Below are 20,491 nucleotides of genomic sequence, written 5' to 3' on the forward strand. Positions count from 1 at the left end.
CATATTGGATTTCAGTCCCATGCGGAGACCTGATCTAGCCCCCCCCCCCCAAGAAAAATCCTGCGTACGCCACTGCCCAGATCAAATTATTTGGTCCGAATTCTCGGAAAACAGACCATAAGAAAAGCTGCTGATATGCTCATCCGACTGTCTAGGAAGGTTTTCGACGCAACGTGAACTATCCCGATGATTCCCGAAAGTGTTTGTGGAAGTTCCACTTATCGGTGCTTCTCCTCCTTCAAAGGCGTCGATGATATCCACATTCATACTCAAGCCCGAAGTCTGACTGAGAGTGGAACTGAGAGAGATTGGCGAGATCCGGGAAGAATGACTCAGTAGTACCTACATTCAGTCTGACGATGTTTTTCCCACCTTTACCTGAGTGGGATCACTAGCTTCAGATCGGGAATCTCCGAACATAGAGGGCTGCGTCACTTGCACCCTCGAGATCTCTCGGGACTCGGGTCAGATCAATCCTTGATCATATGACAGCTCATGGAGAATTCCTCGATCCGCAAGGCTCGAGTCTCTCATTCCCAGTCAGTGTGTCGACCGGAGACTTGCGAGCGCCACGGGACGGAGTCTCCATTATTTTCAGGGTGAAGGAAGAGAGCGGGTCACCCACGGAAGACACCACGGGTCTTGCTCATGGATCATGGTGCTGATTTTTGGGATCGACGAATATTCGATCTATCGCATCCTTCCAAGAAGAAATCCTCAACACTCAATCCTCAATCATTGCGTGAGGAAAACAGAATGCTTTGCTGAACTCACAGTGAGTCATAGGGAAGTAGACTCCGACCTCCCACGCCACCCGAGGGGTACGATGACTATCGAGCTGGTTCGGATGGCTCCTCAGGAATCGAACGTCTCATCCAAATTTCCTATCATCAAGGCTGCAGCTCCGTGAGGCCGTTTCCGTTGATAAGGATACCACAAGTCGTGAGCGGCAAGTCTCCTGTGTCCTCCGACTGCAGGAGACTCCACAGAGCGGAAAATTTCACCTATTTCGATCCGGGTGGTCAAATGGGTCACTGACCCGCGAGCGAAACGCTCAGTCTGCAATGCGGAGATGCTTTCTCGTTTCATGAAAAATGCAGCTCATCTCGATCATCTTAATGAAAGTGGAAACAAAAGGCAGACACCCCGAAGCTTCCCGGAGTCTTGAATTTTTCCGGGGACTCCAGACCCAGACCTCGAACACTTCCTGGTGCTTCCTCATCGACCTTCACTCATCGAGGAGCCAGTGGCGGCGCCAGCGGGAAGCTTTGTAAGCTATAGCTTCCTAAGCCTCTGGAGTCGGGAAGCTTAGCTTCCTAAAAATTTTCCGATCATAGATATGTTCCATCGGTTTCGGAGCATTCAGAATGCTGCTGTCGATCATGCTGGGTTGAATTTCTCGAGGTCACGAGAAAGACTTGATCGCGCACATGCGCTTGGACGCACTACACGCACGCAACCCCAAAACGGGGGTTTCCTCTTTCATGATTGGTGATACCCCAGCTGATATCCGTCATCAACATCTGACCGAGAGCTGAGAACTTCCAAATCAAATCGTGGACGAATTCGCCAAAGGCAAAGATCGGAGAATTCCCCTGGTGTTATGACTGTGATTCAAACGCTTAAGTTAGTCGTATCTCAGCTCGTCGCTAGGAAAGTAACATAAGACGGAACGCGGAAGGTCTCCGCTGTTTCTACTATATAATGTACAAAGATATGTATCATTGTATGCACCTATGCAACACTAATACTTGCCCTATAAAGCAAATCTTTGTGTCTCCGAGCGCGCTGACTTCCTCGTTCGGAGGAAGCTGTATCCAAGAAAAATTCAAGCTTCCCAAAAAAAAATGGCTGGCGCCGCCACTGCGAGGAGCTCTCTCGTCAGTCAGAGCTCCTCGAGGACTACCAGTGATCCGGTGTCATCGGTCTCATTCAGATGTCCGGATTTCCCTATGCAAATCTGTGTTCATTTGGAGGCGGGATCGTGAAATCATCAGGGAGTGAAGATTTGTTTTTCCCAATCTCCCATGTTGGTCTGTCCTCCAGGGGCTGTAATCTGAGATCGATACTCCCGTGGGAGATGTTCTGATGAATTGTGTATTGTGAACAATGCGCATTGTGAACTATGTATTTGCTTTCGGAGAAGGGATCGCCCCTTTTCTCATGCCCGCGCCGCCTCTCATCTGAATGGTCCCGTGTCCTGTAAGCGTGCAGGGGTCCGAGGACGTCTCCCGAGGATGAGGGGATCTCCAACCAGACTTTCCTCGGTTTCCGATAGAAGTCAACTCGATCAATCACGTCGCAACGACGAGATTCCTGGCTTGCTAGTCGCAAGCCATTGCGGCATTACCCCTTCTCCGCTCCTACCCAGAGCCGGGGTGCTGATAATTGTTTTCGTCCACCGGGCTCTCTTGAAACAGGAATCAAACGCCTCGGTGCAGCATAAGTTTGTGAAGCTCCCACAATCAGATCACGAACGTACGGCGAACAAATGAGCATCTCGATCCCGCCGCTGCTCGCGCTCGCCGCCTGCTTTTGAGAGAGGGCTCGAAATATGCGGCGGCAGAACCGTAGTAACTTCAATCACGAGCACTCAGGCCATCCCAGCGCGAACGAGTTTGGCGACGAAAACATTCTCTCGGTCTGCCGTAGGGCGTGGTTTAATGACTTTGATCTGACTGAGCGTTTCTTGTCCTTTCAGATATGCGGCCCCTCTCCACCAAGTCCCGCCCGAGTCGTTTGAAGCTCCGCCCCCGACGTATGCTGCGGCTGCATTGCCAGAGCAGCCGTCATCCTCGTCCACTGGCGGCGAGAGAGAAACGGAACGTTGGGTTGGCCCCTCATCGTCGACGTCGGATCGGCAGCAGCAGCGAGAACAGCAACCAGTGGTGCCACAAGCGGCAGCACCAATAGCAGCCGTTGCAGCAGACTCGCTGTTACTCGGCGACGATCCGCCACATTCAGTCTGTGCTGCTCGCCATATCAGTGCTGCGGGTGGTGAAGATAACTCGTTGTCTTCTTGTTATCAGACCAGTGTCGACGCCGTTCCTATCACTTCTCCTGGAGAGGATCCGATAAGGGATCGTACCGTTGTTGTTGTTGTTCAACAATCAGGACAACAACAGCAACAACAGCAGGAGTCGATTCGACGAGACCCTCCTAAATCGCAACAGCTGCAACAATTGCAACAATATCTAGTGGAAGTGGACTCTTCGGAAGTGCCGATTGCCGTGAGGCCTGGAATGCTTCAGTGTCTGAAGCCCCACTGCGCGACTGACTTTGAGATGGAGCCTTCTAGTTACGTGACATACAACGGCCAACCCTATCAAACAGCCAGTTCGAATGTGCGTTCTCTTGAAAACCATGGAGTCCTCGGATGGCCCGCCCAGGGCTACGATCCGACGGGATTCTCAGGCTATCCAGCTGCCACAAATCCGCTGGGCATGCCAATGGGTGAGTCCCGGGGAAAACTCAATTGTGTACCTACATATAAGAATATCGAGGAAGAGCTCTCCATGCACCAATCATTCTTCTGCGTACGCTCTGATAAGGAACTCTTTGAGAATGAGAGCTGTAATGGTCGGGTGTCGGGTAAATTGTGAACCGAAAATCTTCGACAAATATTCCCCGTCTACTTGTGCCCCTATCATACCTAGGTAATGGAGAATCAGAGCATGCATGACCCTCGGAGGTTTCGGTGTTGGCATTCATCGCCATGGATACCGCAGTTTTGAGCTCATGAACGTCTCGCGACCCTTTCGTCCCGAGTGCACATTTTATTTCGGGACGATCATCGAAGCGGACACCGTTCCGCTCTCGAATGTCACCATTTCTCCTTGTGCCTCTCATGAAGATGTCCCGCGCGCGGGTCGAGCACCATGAAAACGAAAACGCAGGCTCCGTCCGATTCCCTGCTCTCTCGGGATAGCGTTAGGGAGATTCCGGTTAGCGGTGTTTCACCATATTCGCTCTGGTCCCTCAAAGATTGTCGTCACCCTCCGTCGTCGATTCCTTTGTTTTTCGGTTAAGACCGCTGGACTTCGAAGGCTCTTCTGAAGCCTGTCTCGTTTGAAAAATATTGTTTGTCACTCGAGCAGTCCAGCGCCTAATCGGCCAATTGCTCCGCTGGCTGGACACTTGACTGTTTGGTTGGTTTCCCGGTGGCGACGCCTAATGCAAATTTCTGTTATCAGTTTCTCTCTGTGCCCCATCAGCAACACACAGACGCGTACAGCTGACCGACCGTTGTCGTTTATCTCGGGTCGCCTGGCTCGATGGCGGTTGCTGCTGCTGCTGCTTCTGCTGTTTTTGAGCTGCAACTGTCGTCTCTATTTGCGCTACGGGGTCCACAAAAGGACTTGAACTTTCTTCCTCGTCAACCAGTTAGATATGTCTGCTCGGTCGATCGATGTTCGGTCTACCTCGTCAATCAGGCGGAGAAGCTGCGAATTCGAGCTCCTGAAACGATTCTGAAAGGGCCCGCTGAAGGGTCAGAATGCGCTTCGAAGAGTTCCTCTACGTATCGCTCTGTCTGCCGGATCCCCGAACGTTGGGAGATTCGTGCATCGCTCACTCGTCCATACATATGTATGGGTAGGACATATAATCATATCTGTGGGCTTCCTCAGGCAAGTGCAAGCCTGAATGGGCCTCCGTCCAACGGAGCTCCGATTCGCGGCTCCCGAATATTGTCCGATTAATTCGCCTGACCTGATTTCGTTTTCTGCGATTCTGTTACTAGTGGCTGTCAGGCAGGCAGACTTCCTTTGACTGGCTGACTGGCTGGATATCTGAGTGGTGTCTTCCTCTGAGGCCAATTTAGATCATTACGCGAGATAGGATCATTGATTAGAGATATCGAGCCAAGTCTGGCGAAAAGGAGCGAACAGAGACGGCGGGCGAGAGGAAAAGAAACTAAATCGCTCTGTCGGTTTATGGTGACCCCTAAGCTGAGCAACGTATGAAGTTTGAATTCTGCTTCTTCAGACTGAATGTCGCCGCCGTCAAGAATCTCGCGGAGAAAAGGATCGGTGCCGCTCATGCTAAATTGGCCACTGTTCTCGTGAACGTCTAGAGTCTGGATTGCCAGATATACCAATCGATCGACCGATCAGCTAAACGCCTGGCTTCTCGAGGATGACCCGAGCGGTCGCGAATTTTCATTTGGCACTTTCGGTGCTGTACAGTTCAGTCTTGCGTCATCGAAACTCCGCATCGAGGCGTCGTCGTAGCTCCGCAGGATGATTCGTGGATGCAACGCATTTGCATAAGTTTCATTTGCTCCGTCATTGAAGACCTTGTCGGAGTTCCACATCGTTAAGTGAGCAATGTGAACCGTCATTCGGAAGCGCCGAGAGTTTCGCAAGCATGGCCTCCAGTCCGACGCCGTCGAGTCATCGCAATTAGAGGGAGACAGGGATGCAGGACACCGGTAGATTTTTACGTGCTTATCTCTCGCTTGATTCTGCGGTGCCGTGAGCATCGAGCGGACTAGAACCGCAAGTAGCTAGTCGGCTGGCCGGTCGGGAAAGCGACCGACCGACCGAGCGGCTGACAGGTCGGCCTCCAGAGAGGGAGGATTGTTATCTAACGACGGCGGTCTGACAGTCGCCTTTCGACTCCTCTTCCGCTAGTCCACTTCGATAGCGTCCACTACCTCCTCGGGCATACGCACAGACGAGAAGACGGAACGACAAACCCGAGTCACTGATAGGCGTCGCGTCTCAAAGCTCGGGACTCAGAACACTTCAAAACACCAAACGCAACACGTCTGGCGCCCGTTCGACTTTCGCTCGGAGACTTCTGATGGGTATCGGCGGCAAGTTCCGCTCGTGAGCGAAATTCCCTGTAGCGATCGCTTTATGAATGATCGCGGACCCGAGAAGCCGAAAGGCGTTTTTTCAGTCCGCGAGAACATGGGGGGCGGGATGACTTCCATCCAACGGGAGCAAATCCATCTCCAGAGCTCATGGCTTTCATTACTTCCGTCGCCTCGACTAGGCCCGGATTATCTCCGGAATCGTCGGCTCGCTTCAAACTCCACCATCACTTCAGATTTGCGACGGACATAAGCGACTCGATGATGCCTGCTCGTTGTAGTGGCTCGGAAAGATGTCACCGAGCGAGCAAGCGTACGTGGATGGTCGCGGGCAATCGGAAAGGAAGTCGACCGAAGCTTGGCCACGAAAGCAGCGTCTCGGTGATTTACTATTCGGATTCGATCAGCGCATCCAACGAAATGATCTCCATGAGGAGAATGAGTCCAAGCGACGAGACCACATGGTTCAAGATTTCTGGCTGGTATTCCCCTCGTCTTACTGTCATGGGATTCTGCCGGTGGAATTTTGACCTTCGGCTACTTTCCGGATCGCTAGTTCATCGCGTCGCGCTCGTGGGGACGGTGGGAAGATGAGCGGAGTGCGATTTTTCTAGATAGGTCATCATCGACCATGGAGCTGCACCACTGAGTGACTAATTGTGCTTTATCTATTTAGATCCAGCCTATATCGACTACTATCAAGACTCGAAGGAATGTGTGAACTGTGGAGCGGTGTCAACTCCATTATGGCGAAGAGATATGGCGGGTCATTATCTATGCAATGCTTGTGGTTTGTATACGAAAATGAACGGCTCCAACAGACCTCCCGGTAGAAACCATCAGAGTCCACCATCTTCGAGTGCATCGCCGCTTGCTTTGGCCGCGTCTGTGGCGTCTTCAGTGCCTTTATCTTCGCCTTCATCAACTTCGTCTTTGTTGAAGCGCGCTGTCAACGGAAGTTCTTCAACGTCGTCGGTTCCTTCGGCGAGCAGTTCTCAACAGGTAGGTGTCGAAACCTTAGACGAATCTTCTCGCCGAGCATTTATGATGCTCGCGTCACCGAGCTCATATCGGCCCATCATGTAGAGGGATCGATGAATGGACTGTTTCCATGACGACCAATAATTATTGATGAAGTCTGCTGTGATGGCTATGAAAAACAGCCGCTTGGTCGGCGTTGACTGTCGTAAGTGGCGGCTCGACAGTCGCCGCGGGAGGTGGTACGACGATAGCATCTGTATATTCTGTCCGTGTGCTTGGCCAGAACCCCATCCGTGGAGCTTGCAGGGCAGCCCGTACGCCTTCTGGCCGGCCGGGCGGCCGGACAGCCTCTTTGCCAGTCACTGATTCACTGGCTTGGGATCATTCGTTGTTCTTCTGAGATCCCTAATCCGCCGTAATTGGCTGCGCTTAGCGAAGGGACAGCTCCGGCCTTCACAGGAAGACCGCAGGCTTTACGGACACGAACACCGAGCAGCTCAGTCGCGACATTTTCCGACCGGGATCGTTCTACTCAGGCATCGCGATCGTTTAACTCTAGTGCTCCGATCTCTCAAGGAAAAAGAGTGAAATCTGTCGAGTTCGGTTCCGTGTGCCCAGGAAGGGAGTCTCGCTCGATCTAAATCAGTAGTACCTATCATCTCGATCCGGCGGCACCAAGTGTGAGTCGATTCAGATGGCGTGAACGGTGTAGACAAGCTTCAGATTACGATTCCGTATCATGATAGCAATCGGTGTTGATTTGAAATAGTACTGATATGTCAGCTATCTGGCCTCCAGCATCCGACCAGAGGGTTCTACGAACAAAGCAACATTAGAAAATTAATCTTCCCACGAGCGCCAGACTGCTCTTCGGCTTCGGTGTGGTGGCCCACTGTGACCATAATCCGTAATACGTGACGTCGGTAGCAGCAGTAGCAGCGGCACCATCCACCGCAAACCCAGCGAAAAAGCAGCCAGACCCGCGACGTACAACTTCCCGTGCTGCTCATGACAGTTCAGAGGATAATGCTTGGCTGGCAGTGCTGCTAGCGCCAATTCTATTGCATCGTGCTCCTCGTTAGAACTGTAGCATTCGTCCAGCTGCTCGTCAGGCAGCTTTACTTCTCACAGCATTTTGCATATTGTATTCTCCTACCGTGCTCACTAGCAGAGGATCGTCGCCCAATGCCGAACACTTGCGTCCATTCTTTGAGGATCGCGCATGATGGCAATCGATTCCGAGCATCAATGCGATTCCGAGCGGCAATATTTCATCTATGCATATAGCTCCTGTAATTGAGTCTGGATATTTCCCGTCATCGAATACCAAATGACAAAATACACATTGGAGGACGTAGGATTTCCCGACGCTATATCATTGAAAATGGTCCGCACCGATATGAATGTCTCGAGCTCTTGATCACAGAATAGAAATGGCGAAACGAGCGCGTATCCGGAGTCAGCGATCGACATTTTGATCGTGCAACAGGATATGAGTGTCGGCGACGCGATGCTGCTGTTTTAACGCCGACAGCCAAACGAACGGCGGTGAATTCGAAAGTTTCCGCGATGGTGCTCCTACTCATGGGGAATGGTATCGAGATTTTCCTCCCAGATCTCCGGTTCGGAATCTGAGCGAGGAGCCGCTGCGATCACATCAGCGCGGATGAGCTGTACGTCGGCTAAGCAACCTATGCTGAACGATCGACCATCACGACCCTAATCCAAGCCCACCAAACACACGAAGCTTCTATTCGCGTTAGATATCCATCGATTCAGAGCCACGACCCTCGAATAAGTGTTACACTTTTTTTATGGGGAGTAATGAACGGCGAACACTACCGAAAAAAGCCACGGTAGCACTGCTCACAAGTCGACTTTACGAGCTTCTCGTTCCCCGAGCACTTAGTGCATGAGGATTCTGTGTGTCGTGCTCCGAGCCGTATTCTAGGAAGCTCCGTTTGCTCCGTCTTCGGAATGATCCCCATCGATCATCCATGCCGATTGCCCCCCATATCGATGATATTTCGGTTCATCTCGTGGCTTTCGGAATAAAATACATTCATGAATGTTCTTTCATCGCGTTTTGGTTCCTCTCCGTCTGCCATATCTGTATCGCGATCAGCTCGTTATTTCGAAGCTGCGTTTTACGTCGCTCCTCCGCCTTCCCTGCGCGGAGGAGCGATCCCTCGCTGACGGCCCTTATCCGTCTATTCTCCTAGCGCGGATTTATTGACGAATTCGTTTCCAGAACCGCGCCATAAAATCCAAGAACAAGCCATCGAGCGCCACTGTATTTAAGCTGGAAACTCGTCTCCGACGTCTCGCCGATTTCCACTCATCGTCAGAAGCACGCTGATGGATGAAGCCCTTGAGGAAAAACGCCCGAGCAACTCGTCGAGTATCGCGAATGGGCTCCTGGAATCTCTGAAATCTGAAACAATTACGCCCGGAACGGAGGAGACATGGAGAGAACTGACACACGGACTGGCCGAGCGTCTGCGCTACCTAGCAGAGCAAGCACGGATCGTGTGATGACGTACTTTCGTGCTTTATTGTGCTTTGGCACTTAGTATGCGACTGTAATAAAAAAGCACTCGACTACTTGGCTGCAGCGACAGTCGCCGGATCATGGTGCTGCTGCTGCTGCCGCTGATGATGTCTGTCTTTGTGAAATTTAATTGAGCCAACGAAGCGCGCGCCAACCATCCAGCCCTTACCTCTCTACCAATCTTCCTGCCAGTGGTAATGCGGCGGTGGTTGCTGCTGCCGCTGCTGCGTGTGTTGATTGCGGTGGTTTCGCTTCTGCTCTACTCGCTGCTACGCCACTCACACCGTAAGGCAACCACGACAACAGCCGCGGCAACCACAACGCCGACGAAGACCACTATTCTCGGATGATCGTAAAATCTAACCAAGGGAAGGACAGCGACAGCAATAGATTTCATCACTGCCGACTGCAGCACAGCTCGCCGAGCCCTTGATATAATTTTCGAAGTTCCATTGATGTAGGAACCTCCTTCCGCTACATCTACCTCATCGAAAGAGCTAATGCGAAAATTCGCTCTACGGAGCCCACTTTCCTCATCCATGCAGTGGAGGGAATCGCCATTCGCTCCCGTTCCGATCGTCGTCGGAGCGAGAAACTCGAGACCGCGATTCTCGCAGATCGCTCCGAAAATTCGACTGGAGGAATGATCTTTCGGAAAAGGAATCCGGCCGTACGTCTGCTTGGATGGTAACTCCTAGGCCCATGCGTAATATTCCGCAGTGGCTGAGCAAATGAATCGTCTCGATCCGTCCCTTTCCTGGAGACCTGTTTTCGTTGAGCGTGGTCTCGGTGAGTATTCGGCTGTGCCAAGCCGTGGATCTGTACTGGCTGCTGCGTTTTGCGCCTCCAGTTCAGCGGCTGCTTCCGCTGAGCGCTGCCTCTGCAGATGGAGCGTGAGTGGAATTCGAAAATTTGCGATCCAGCCTCGTCCGAGCGACCGACCGACCGACCAACCAACCAGCGAATGGATGGCCCGCCTGCGTGTTTGCCAGCCAGCCGGCCCAGTGCTGTCTGTATGGCGGCTTCACACTACGACAGCGGAATACCCGCGCGTACACACACACACACACTCACAAAAGCCACCGCTTGTCACCGATGCAGAGCGGGTGCCGTAGGACCCTGTTTAGTCGAATAGGAATCCTCAACAGACTCCTCCCTGGCTGAGCCGAGGGTCGAGCCAGCGGACGCTGCTCCGCTACAATATGCTGAGCGGAGAAGATTCGCTGGTTGATGCTGTTTCGATCCCCAGAGTCAAAACTTCATACCGTAGACGGGCATGCCACTGTCGACTTCGAAGCTCCCTATAATCGCAACCTCATGAGCTGGAGGAGTCAATCTAACCCCTCCTTGAAGCTCTATCATTGGAGTTCGAAGCAGAGCTCGATATCTTCTGCCAGCCCGATAGGACGCAATAACAGAGGGCTTAGAAGTCGTCACTGAGGGTGCCTTACTGTTAGAATATTTGCGGTGTATGGGAGGATCGCGTATTGTCTATTTGAATCACAGTTTCCATGATTGTCCCGCGTTCTTGTCGGGTATACCAAACGCGAAGCGCTTTCCTACGTTCTCCATCCCCTGGCGGATTGCCCTATGAGGAGCGACGCGCTAGTGACGCTGGCCCATTTTATTTTCAATTCCGCCAGACGTATTTTATTTGAAATTGGCGCCGGTTGTCGCCAAATGCTGAAAGTTTACGATGAAGAAGACGGCCACGACAACAACGACGCCGGAGTAGCGGAGGAAGAAAGACCACAGTCTGAAACGCAGAAAAAGCGGCACACGAAAGAAACTAAATTGGCATTCACTGTTCGTTCCTAGCTGGCTGATTCGTTGGTTGTTTGTTAGGGACTCTCGTCGGTCGCTTTCCTATCCAACCTTCTTCGGTCGGTTAGAGGATTCATCTCAACCATTGGCGTCATTAGATGCATGATCGTCGGCTTCGAGCACTGACTGTGCCACCAGTGACGGCAATCAATATTCAACTTGGTCCCGTCTCAGACTGTCTTTTCCAACTCGAGAGGCCGTCTCACTGACGTCGACTGCAGACCTACTGCATGGATTCCGTTTCGGACTTGAAATGATCTGGCGGAACCTCGGAGCTCGTCTCTAAATTAAGTTCAAAAGTTTAGGAACTAGAATGGAGCGGAGCGAGTTCCGCCTGCGAAGCCTGGCAGCCACAATTGTGGACAACTCCCCCGATTACTGGCCCGGTAGCCGGGAGTCTTGTGATAACATCCCCACCATGATCAGGAGCAGAGCCTCGCTCTATCATAAGGATCGGATGGAGGAGCTGTCGGTCAGTCGCAAAGCCGCATCGGCATCGATTCGTCGATCTAGAGTCGATATCGGGCAGCGAAGATACAGGCGAGTCCAACGCCAAGGCTGAGGAAATTAGTCGCTTTAGTCATTGTACCTCTATATCAAGGATGGGGACCGATACAGATGTAGGAGCGATGGCTTCGTGGTGAGCTACGAGCGACAAACAAGAATTCGGAGCGAGAACGACAGCCTCCTCGTGGCTCTTCAAAATTTCCCCAAATCATTTCCGAAATATATATTTCGAGATAAGAGCCGGGCTTATCTATGCAAATCGATAATTGCACCTCTGCCACAGGTCCCGATCACGTCAGCTATTGAGGCGCCTAATTTGGGACGTTCCTCATTCTGTTTGTTGATCTCTTCATTTCGTGGCTGTTTCCGACGCGGAAACGGGTTTTCGGACAAAAACTATCACGATAACCAATTTTGACCCGCGAGCTATTTATTAATGCACCGGCTCCATGATACGAATAGCCGGAAAACTGAATATCGCGGCTCGAAGAAGTCTTCGCGGATTCGGAGGCGTTCCAAACAAGAGATCCGGAGTTGGCTAGAAGATGGAGCCTCAGGAGGGAGACGCTTGAAAGAATTCCACGCGATCGTTTGCGCTGGTGGAATCTCATTTTAATTGTGATGTTGATTTCTTCGTTTTAAAATGATGAAGCGCTCTTGGGTTTTCAACAGAAGCAGCCACAAGAGACGTAGCCTTTGCCAGCCGGGCTCAAAGCCATCCGGCGCTTATTCGAAGAGCCAACAAGCGAGCAAAGATGGCAAACAGGCCAAGCAAGTCGCGTCTTTCTGATTTTATAGGGAACGCTGTCATGATGCGTAGTATAAAGCTTCTCATTGTTGTTTAGGAAGTGTCGCCAATACGAAGAGTAACCTCTTCTGAGCACGCAAGGGTCGCTGGCGACGTCTTCCGTTTCAAGTCGAGTTTTTTTGTCGAATACGCGGTCACGCATCGAAAATCGGTTCAAACTGCCGGTTCGAATCTTCCGAACGAGCCTCTCCTGCCCATTTGGAGATTCTATATGGAAACATTGTTCATCATTCATTCCTAGTTCGCATATCGGATTTCGATATCTGCCTTTACAATCGCTTCCCTGGGAGCAGAAATGATTCTCTTGTTTTGAAATCGCCACGCTCCGACGCCTGACAGGAATCATCATCGGAGCTCTACATCTCGGTCATCGGGATGAACATTCGCATGCTCCCCGCATCGAAATTCGAATCCTGAATCTCGCTCTACACGCCGTCTGCATGAGCCAGACTCCTGAGCGAATATCTCCCTTGAGACGGCTTTTTCGACTCAGCTCGCTGCCTATCGAGTTGCGTATACGGATACGGCCAGCGTATGCGTGCGCTAAGAACTCGGTTCACAGCACGCCTTCGCATCTGTGAGTGACGACGAGGGCCCGGATTTCTTCATCCGACGTTTCGTGATTAAATTGACTTGATGGAAAGTTCGAAACGTTCTTCTGGATGGCATCCTTTGCCGTATTTCCCCTTCTCTACCATGTTTGATATTTTCGTCACATTTTACGATCTTCTGCTTCTCAGGCGCTCCGGTTTTTCTTTTTCGTCGCCGAGCGAGAGCTGCCAGACGACATCCGCGCCGCTTCACAGCCAGCAGGAACGGTGTCTGACATAGATAGGAAATATTGCTCCGACGCTGAGCGTTTACTCGAAAGTCTGGCTGTCTGACCGCTGCGGTACGCCGCTGCTCCTATCGACCGCTCTGGCTGAGGAGAGCCTGACGTCGGGTTGCTTAGGAAATCGAGAGCCGCTCGCTCCTCATCTCTCATCTCCACCGAGTCTAGAAAATTTCTGAATTTGATTGCCTATCTCGAGAAGACATCATTCGCTCCATCCAGATTGCTCTAAGTATGAAAACTTTTAGAGGAGCCATTGCAAGCTCAAGCTCAGTTCTTTTGTTCTAGTGGATCGAGAGCGAACCGACATGGGAATTTCTGCTCGGAGAATGATTGTATTCCCCTGAACTGAGACACTGAGTGATATTGATTGGTGGCAATCCACTCGCAGATTGCGTCCTCTGCGGAAGGCTTGGTTTCCCTACTACGAATCACCAGCTTTCTACGTTCTGCGACTACTGGAGGCAGACATGGGGCGGAGCGCTCCGTGATACTTTCCAGAAAACAAGTAGTTCGGAAAACTTTAAACTTCCTGATTCGATGCGGGGATCAGAGTAATGCGATCTGACACGCAGGCCCCCTTTCCGAAAACACCGTAATTCCTCTGCTTGAGGATTGAAAATAATAATTTTCTCTGATTGAGGAGCATGCTCGCTGTACTCCAGCGAATCCCGACGGCATCGTTCCCTCACGCAGGCGGGCGAAGCAAAGGGTGCCCATTTCCGGAGAACGCCCTCCCATTCGAAGGTGCCTTCTGATCATAGAGAGTACGCCATGAATGATGTTCGACGATCCCTCGAATATACCGCCTTATGCTATCCAATCAAGTCAGATATGAGTCGACTGTTCATCTGCTCGTTTGTCACTATCTGCTTGTCGGCTTTGCGTACGGCTTATAAAACAATTTAAATGTCATAAAATGATATCTGGCCTAAAGTCTCTTGTAGCGGCTGAATCTGTCAGAGATATATGTGTCGGATGAACGCAGAACACTGATAGATATTGTGATTTTCTCCAGGATTACGCTAATCACCGTTGAGATCCCGTGGTTATCTTTTTACGAGGCGCGAGACTCGTCACCGCTTGCTCGGTCTGATCTTCGAAAGAAGATCCCGCACCGAATAGAGTTCTGCTTCCGCAGAGAGCTGAGCTGAAGTTTCTCTCCGGCGTCTTCGGTCTGATGTCATTTCTCGGATGCTCTACGATTTTATTGTTTGATTTCGGCTATACGATAAGCGGCGGCGACGACGAGCTTGTAGAACTTTTTGTAATTGGATTTCGGAATTTCGCTCCTCGTGGAGCCGAACCGAAGTGGTGAAGTTGCGGCGGACGGACGAGAAGCTAGCAGACAAGCGAAACTCCGAAGGCCACTGGGCGGAGCAGGGGGTGGAGCTCCACGAAAGGCCGCGCATAAAATTATTGGCAGCACTAGATTCTTTCGCGCTAAAAGCATTTCTGGATGAAGACGTAGAAATCCACCACAAGGCGGCCGGAGCGGACAGAATGTTGATGCAATCGTATTCGCACTTGTTTTGTCGGTTTTCTATTCTAGTGAGAAGGACGCGGATGAAGAACGGGGAACGCTCATGGGGCCAAGTGCTTGCTTGCTTGCTCGGTCGGCCGCTCGGATTGTCGGACGGCCGGTTCCCCGATCCGACATCGTGCGAGCTGAGCGAGAGCCGCACTGGGCGGAGTCCGGTCATTGCTGCTGGTCGTTTTCGATTTGTTTGCCGAGTTCAATTGTCGCACCCAAGACGCAAAAAGACGAAATTGAGAAGGGATTGAAACACTCCATCACACTGAGTTAGAGAGTTTCTCGGGTATTCCAATCCGCCGTAAAGGCATACCGGGATCCTGAGTCGTATATCCACGCACGACTCTTTGGCGAAGATTCGTATTAGTGGCATAAGGAGTGACTCTCATTCCGACTGACTTGCTCGTATGTTGATACATATGAGAAGCGCACAATCGTTCTTGTCTCTTCAAAATCCTACCCCTCGGACGCACTACAGCTCCTTCTTTTCCGTCGCCTCTGAGAGGAGGCGTCCTACTTTGTTCGGGTTGTCAGTAAGTAAAATAAGCGCGGAAAACATAGAGTCACAGAAGCGCGTCGCTCAGACGTGCTACGGGAGCTGCAGGTTCCGACGTTGCTAGGAAAACATCGCCGTCAAGGAGCGCGCTGATGGCGATTCTGCGGAGTATCATTTGAGGGAATTGCCGCTCCGATTCAGTCTCTAGAATCCGATATGGGTTTTGGGTAAGGCTCTGAAGTCGGAGGATCACTTCCTACGGCGTCTTCGAAGCTGAATTGTGTGGGTCCGCTTCTTCGAGAGACAGTGTCGCACCTGGTGGATATCGGACACCCTAGGGGCTTCGTGAACCCTTGATTTTGACCGGTATTCCTACCAGCGCATTGATATTCCACCAACATTGATCTTCATTTCACCTCATCTACATAATTTCTTCGAGAGCTCGCACACCAGAGCGCGGGACCGAATCTCAGGTGGAGAGTTCTCCTTCGGTGCGTTCCCACATAGGGACCAAGACTCCGGAGTCTGCTCGTGCCGTGAGAGAAATCCGTTCTGGCCTTCAATGAGTCACATGACCGTGGAGGCTCCAGGTTAGCGATAAGCGGCAGAATCAAGATTGTGCTCTTGTCTCTACGATTGCATAAGGGCGCTGTCCGTTGTTCCTCCTGCGAAGCCTTTCGAGCCCATGCCGCAAGGCTCGGGACTTTACAACGATCGGGATGATCTCCCGTGAATGAAACGCGAGCTACTTTCGGAATCAGACGACTCCGTCCTATATCTCGTCCCAATCTCAGCAGACCCTCGTGGATTCTGTTCTTCAAATCCATCACAGGAGGAAGACCACTCCTCGTCGACCTTCCCGTGTTGGGCTTTCGTTTCTTCTCCGCGATCGCTCTGGATCTCCGGACGATCCAACGTCGGACTTCGTCGGCTCACTCTCAATATCTTAGTCAGATGGCGTGGTTCGATAAGGGAAACGTGAAGACCAGGGAGAGGTGAAATGAAGATAAGAGTAAAACTTAAGATGCCGTCCGACTGATGCCGCTGCTTCAACTGCCTGTGCTAGTTGCGGTGAAGCTGAGTCTTTTCCCTCCATCGTTCAGCGGCCGAAAATAAAAGCAGCAGCCCCTATAGGGAAACTGAGCTGTTATCGGCGAGCTGAGGCCCTCTGCCTCACTGCCTGAGTGAGTGAGTGGCTGTCTGTTCGAATGCGTGGCTCAATGCCTGACTGCCCAACTGTATACCTCGCTGGCTATTCACCAGGCTGTGAGAGGCCAGATGGAGCGGGCAACGCGATAAGCTAATGCTCATAGAAGTGAGGTGACGCAGCTACGGTGTACATTGTATCTCCTGTGATGGAAGTTTTAATTTTGCTATCGGCTCTGGGCTCTGCTCCAGGTCTGAGACTGCCAGGCTCAAGTTGTCTATATTGGACAGAGTGCTCGAGCTTTGAGCTCGGGCGAGAATCGAGGCTCTCTTCGGAAGTACCCGCTCCGGGAATCGGAATCTAGATTCGGAAGTCCATTATTGTGAGCTCAATGGCTGTGAGTCTTAAGCATTACCGCAGGATGATGAATCCCGATACACGACATCGCGCTCTGAGGTACACTTCCCTCGGGTATCAAGAATATCTTGTGGCGTTCACCTCTTCTCGATCGAGAGCTCTTGCCCGGCCTTGGTCCGAACGAGTTGTACTTCGAGCCCTGCCTTTGCTCAAACGACGCGGCTTTTCTTTCCCGGATCGCTGCTCCGTATGCCAACGAGAGATACGCAGGTCACAGCGTGCGCTCGAAGGAGAAATACTTCCACGTCGCTTGTGTCAGCTGTCTCTCGCCATGTAACCGCTGACGACGGACGGACTTCATGCTTGGGAATCGACAGTCCGATCCCGACTCGCCCCATCTGACTCGTATTCAGATATCGTGGAAAATAATAAGACCTCCCGGCTTCCTGGCGGAGCGGCACGGGAGCCGGAATATGAGCATAATCGCGTAGTTGAGCTGATCCTATCGGGGATATTGACCCACAGACACGAAGACTTTTACTTTCTTGATATCAATCGAGGGCTCATGGTAGGCTCCGACGCCGCGCCGGCTGCGTTGCGTGGTGATTTTGAGCCGCGAACATCAGGAAACGCCGAGCCGCCTGTGTCAGAAAGTTGGAGCATTGTACCGAGGACGGATCCGGAGAGCAAATGGGCCCGGGACGATCGAGGCCGAGTACGGGCGGTCCCACCATCCGTCAGATCACCCGGCTGAGCTTGAACTCCGCGGGTATTGCTTTCGGAATTGCTTCAAAAGACGGGTCCAGGGAGACGATGTTCCTCGCACTAGAGCCCAGACCCCCATCGATGTGTCTCCATGATTCTGCGCGGACCAGATCCCCACGGACTGCAAGGGCCGCTAATCTCGGCGTCGAATTGTCTTGCGTTCCGGTTCTTGAGCTCTCTGTAAGTTCTCCGAAGAAGCTCCGCGCCGGAATATGCGGGAAATCAAGTCGAAGCCAGATACCTACATATCTTGCCGGCAGAATGGCTCTAGCTCATTGTGGCTGAATCAGTGCTTCCCAGAGGGATACAGATCGACTACGGGGACTCGCGAAGTTTCTCAGGCCCCCGAAGGATCCAGAGAGTTGAGTACCCTGGGGTATCCTGCATACAGAGCTCCGGGTCCATGAACGATGGTCGGCGCGGCGGTTTCCAGCTCGAAAGAGTTCGGGGAGCTCTCGCCTCGGATATAATTTCGGGTAGGAGGACGCGGAAAAATTCTCGACCGGATATGCCCTCATCCGGGATTTTAGGCTCTATGAGTATTCTGGGGAGCGAAAACGATTCGCTCGCCGATCTTGATTTTGAAATGAACCTATCTCAAGCTGGGTAATGAGCCCCGCAGTGTGGCTTTCGCGCCTCGATTAAAATTCCAACATTACAGCCGAGTCTCAACAAGCGCCCTGGATTAGTATGCTCGAATTGCGACACAAACAACACGACCCTGTGGAGACGGAACAATCAAGGCGAACCTGTCTGCAATGCTTGCGGTCTTTACTACAAACTGCACGGGGTAAGTCCATGGGGGAATTCTGAAGTTTGACTCATGAACACGCCAGTTTACGTATCTGACAGACCCGAGTGAGGTTGGCAGAACGATAGAATCATTCTCTACATAGATTTCTTTACGATTCGAGGCCATTCCGAAATCGCCGAGCGCAATGACGCTAGCGAATGTCGGAAGCATCGCTGTCTTGCATCATTGCGAGTTTCCATCTGACTGAGTCCCTGATGAAGCCGGCCAGAATCATTCGCTCGCTCCATTCGGATTCCTCGACAAGAAGTTCCCTCAGCACTCGCATCAATAGAGGTTCAGGTCGGGGAGGTGCTGAAAATCTCACCCCACTGAGCGTAGAGCGGATTACCGGATATAGGGGCAGCCCTCCTCAATCTGATGTAGATTCACACATCTCAATCGCGAGAAATTTCCGGGGCCATGTATGCTCACTGCATCAGGTTGATGAGCGCTGAATCCATGGGGAGACCTGCACGACTTCAGGCTCATCGTAATGCGTCTTGAGCGACTCGAGAGGCTTCAGAGGAGATCCGCGCACGTAAAGCTCGAGCCCAATACCCGCCATACTCGTTACCTATGGGAATTCATTGAATAGCATTCTCTCGTACTTCAGGTGAACCGTCCGGCAGCAATGAAGAAGGACGGAATCCAAACGAGGAAACGAAAACCGAAGAGTGTGGAAGGAAACACACCGAAAAAGAGCGTCGGTAAGAAATCGGCGACTACCGCTGCTGGCTATGGGAGCTTGATGTCTTCCATGCGACATCAGAGCGCACCTCACCAGTTCTTCCCCTCCGAAATGGTCGGCTACCAGCTACAGGGACAGCATGGATTAACCGATCTGAGACTACCTCGTACAAGTCCAGGAGGTGGGTTTTCACCCTTTTCGCGCTGGTTCAGAGTATATCCCTCAATTATCCCACCGTGCTTAGATTTCACTCGAAAAATATAAAATATGGCTGGCGTGCTTCCATCGTGATCTCGCGAGTTTCTCAATAGCTCGCAATTTTCTTCCGCGATCAACTAGACTTCCGCAGTTGTGCCGACTATCCGGTATCGTCGGGAACCCCCGTCAAGCCACGTACGGCGTTCGATAATTTTTTGCACACTTCCGTTACAGCTCATTCAACTGGATCGGCTTCCGGATCGTACAGTTCCGTCCTACGGCAGGATTCCAATTCGGATCTCTCCGTCATGAGCCCCGACGATCACCATACCCTTTCGCATCGCGTGGGCTCCCTATCTTCGCCGAATGCTCTTCTGACTAGTCATTTGCATTCCTTAAGTATCACAGCTCACCCTCTGGATCAGCACGGTGGTCATATCCACGCGTATCCGCCTCCAAGTACGCCAGTCAGCGCTGCATCCCAATTCTCAACTCCTGGCCTCCAACGCCACCAAACACCACCGTCCGTATAGAAGAATGAAGCCCTTTAGTCTGGTAGCACTCTGTGACAGCCCGGAATGTACTCACTTCTGAAGATCGAGGAGAATAAGGCAATGCGCTCCGGGAAACTCGCCAGGAAGAGCGTAATAGGATTTTTCTTCCAATTCGATTGTAACCTGCTGAAACCATATCGGAGCCAGTACACACAGCATACGAAACCCAGAGCGCCACAGCAGAAGCAGCCAATCGCATCCTGCGCATAGATACGTGTATGTAATTTCTCCGACTGCGTTCGTCCTTTCTTACGTAAATAGATGGAAATATAAATCTACTTCCAAGGATGTGGAAGTATTAATTGATGCCTTATGTCGGAGCATCGTATGATCTTGGCAGAGAGAGAATCGGTATCAGTGACGTTGGTGGTGATGATAACGATGGAGATGGAGATTGAGACCAGAATCATGGATACGATTACGCGGTTGCGATGAGAGTGATTATAAATACCACTATTTCAAGTATGGCGGGTATATTGTAGCAAGTGCTTGTATCAGCGATAGATCGAGCCGATAATAAATTGAGCCCGAATGAGCAGCGGAACATGAAGGAAATCATCATTCATGCCCGGAGGATTCCTTTTTCTCCCCCCTCCTGGCATCGGTCTCTCCACGTTTTCCGGAACGATTTCTAATAT

General features: G+C 51.6%; 1 protein-coding gene across 1 annotated transcript; it reads left to right on the top strand.

Moving 5' to 3' along the window:
• The first annotated feature begins 1,603 nt into the window (after window positions 1-1,603).
• On the top strand, window positions 1,604-20,236 carry LOC100905208 (GATA-binding factor A). The gene is made up of 7 exons (XM_018641144.1): window positions 1,604-1,626; window positions 2,702-3,453; window positions 6,495-6,647; window positions 12,531-12,547; window positions 18,282-18,410; window positions 19,027-19,282; window positions 19,534-20,236. The coding sequence occupies exons 1-7, from the start codon at window positions 1,604-1,606 to the stop codon at window positions 19,830-19,832; spliced, it is 1,629 nt and encodes a 542-aa protein (XP_018496660.1). The 3' UTR covers window positions 19,833-20,236.
• The last annotated feature ends 255 nt before the right edge of the window (window positions 20,237-20,491 follow it).

The sequence above is a fragment of the Galendromus occidentalis genome, unplaced genomic scaffold, assembly GCF_000255335.2.
Source record: "Galendromus occidentalis unplaced genomic scaffold, Mocc_1.1 scf7180000077524, whole genome shotgun sequence".
In the NCBI taxonomy this organism is placed as follows: Eukaryota; Metazoa; Arthropoda; class Arachnida; order Mesostigmata; family Phytoseiidae; genus Galendromus; species Galendromus occidentalis.

Bases quoted from the DNA above. Each gene is read 5' to 3' on its own strand.
- LOC100905208 (XM_018641144.1), top strand. From the start codon at position 1,604: ATGACTGTGATTCAAACGCTTAA. The intron at 3,454-6,494 runs GTGAGTCCCGGG...TTATCTATTTAG, and splicing joins TCCGCTGGGCATGCCAATGG to ATCCAGCCTATATCGACTAC. The intron at 18,411-19,026 runs GTAAGTCCATGG...CTCGTACTTCAG, and splicing joins TTTACTACAAACTGCACGGG to GTGAACCGTCCGGCAGCAAT.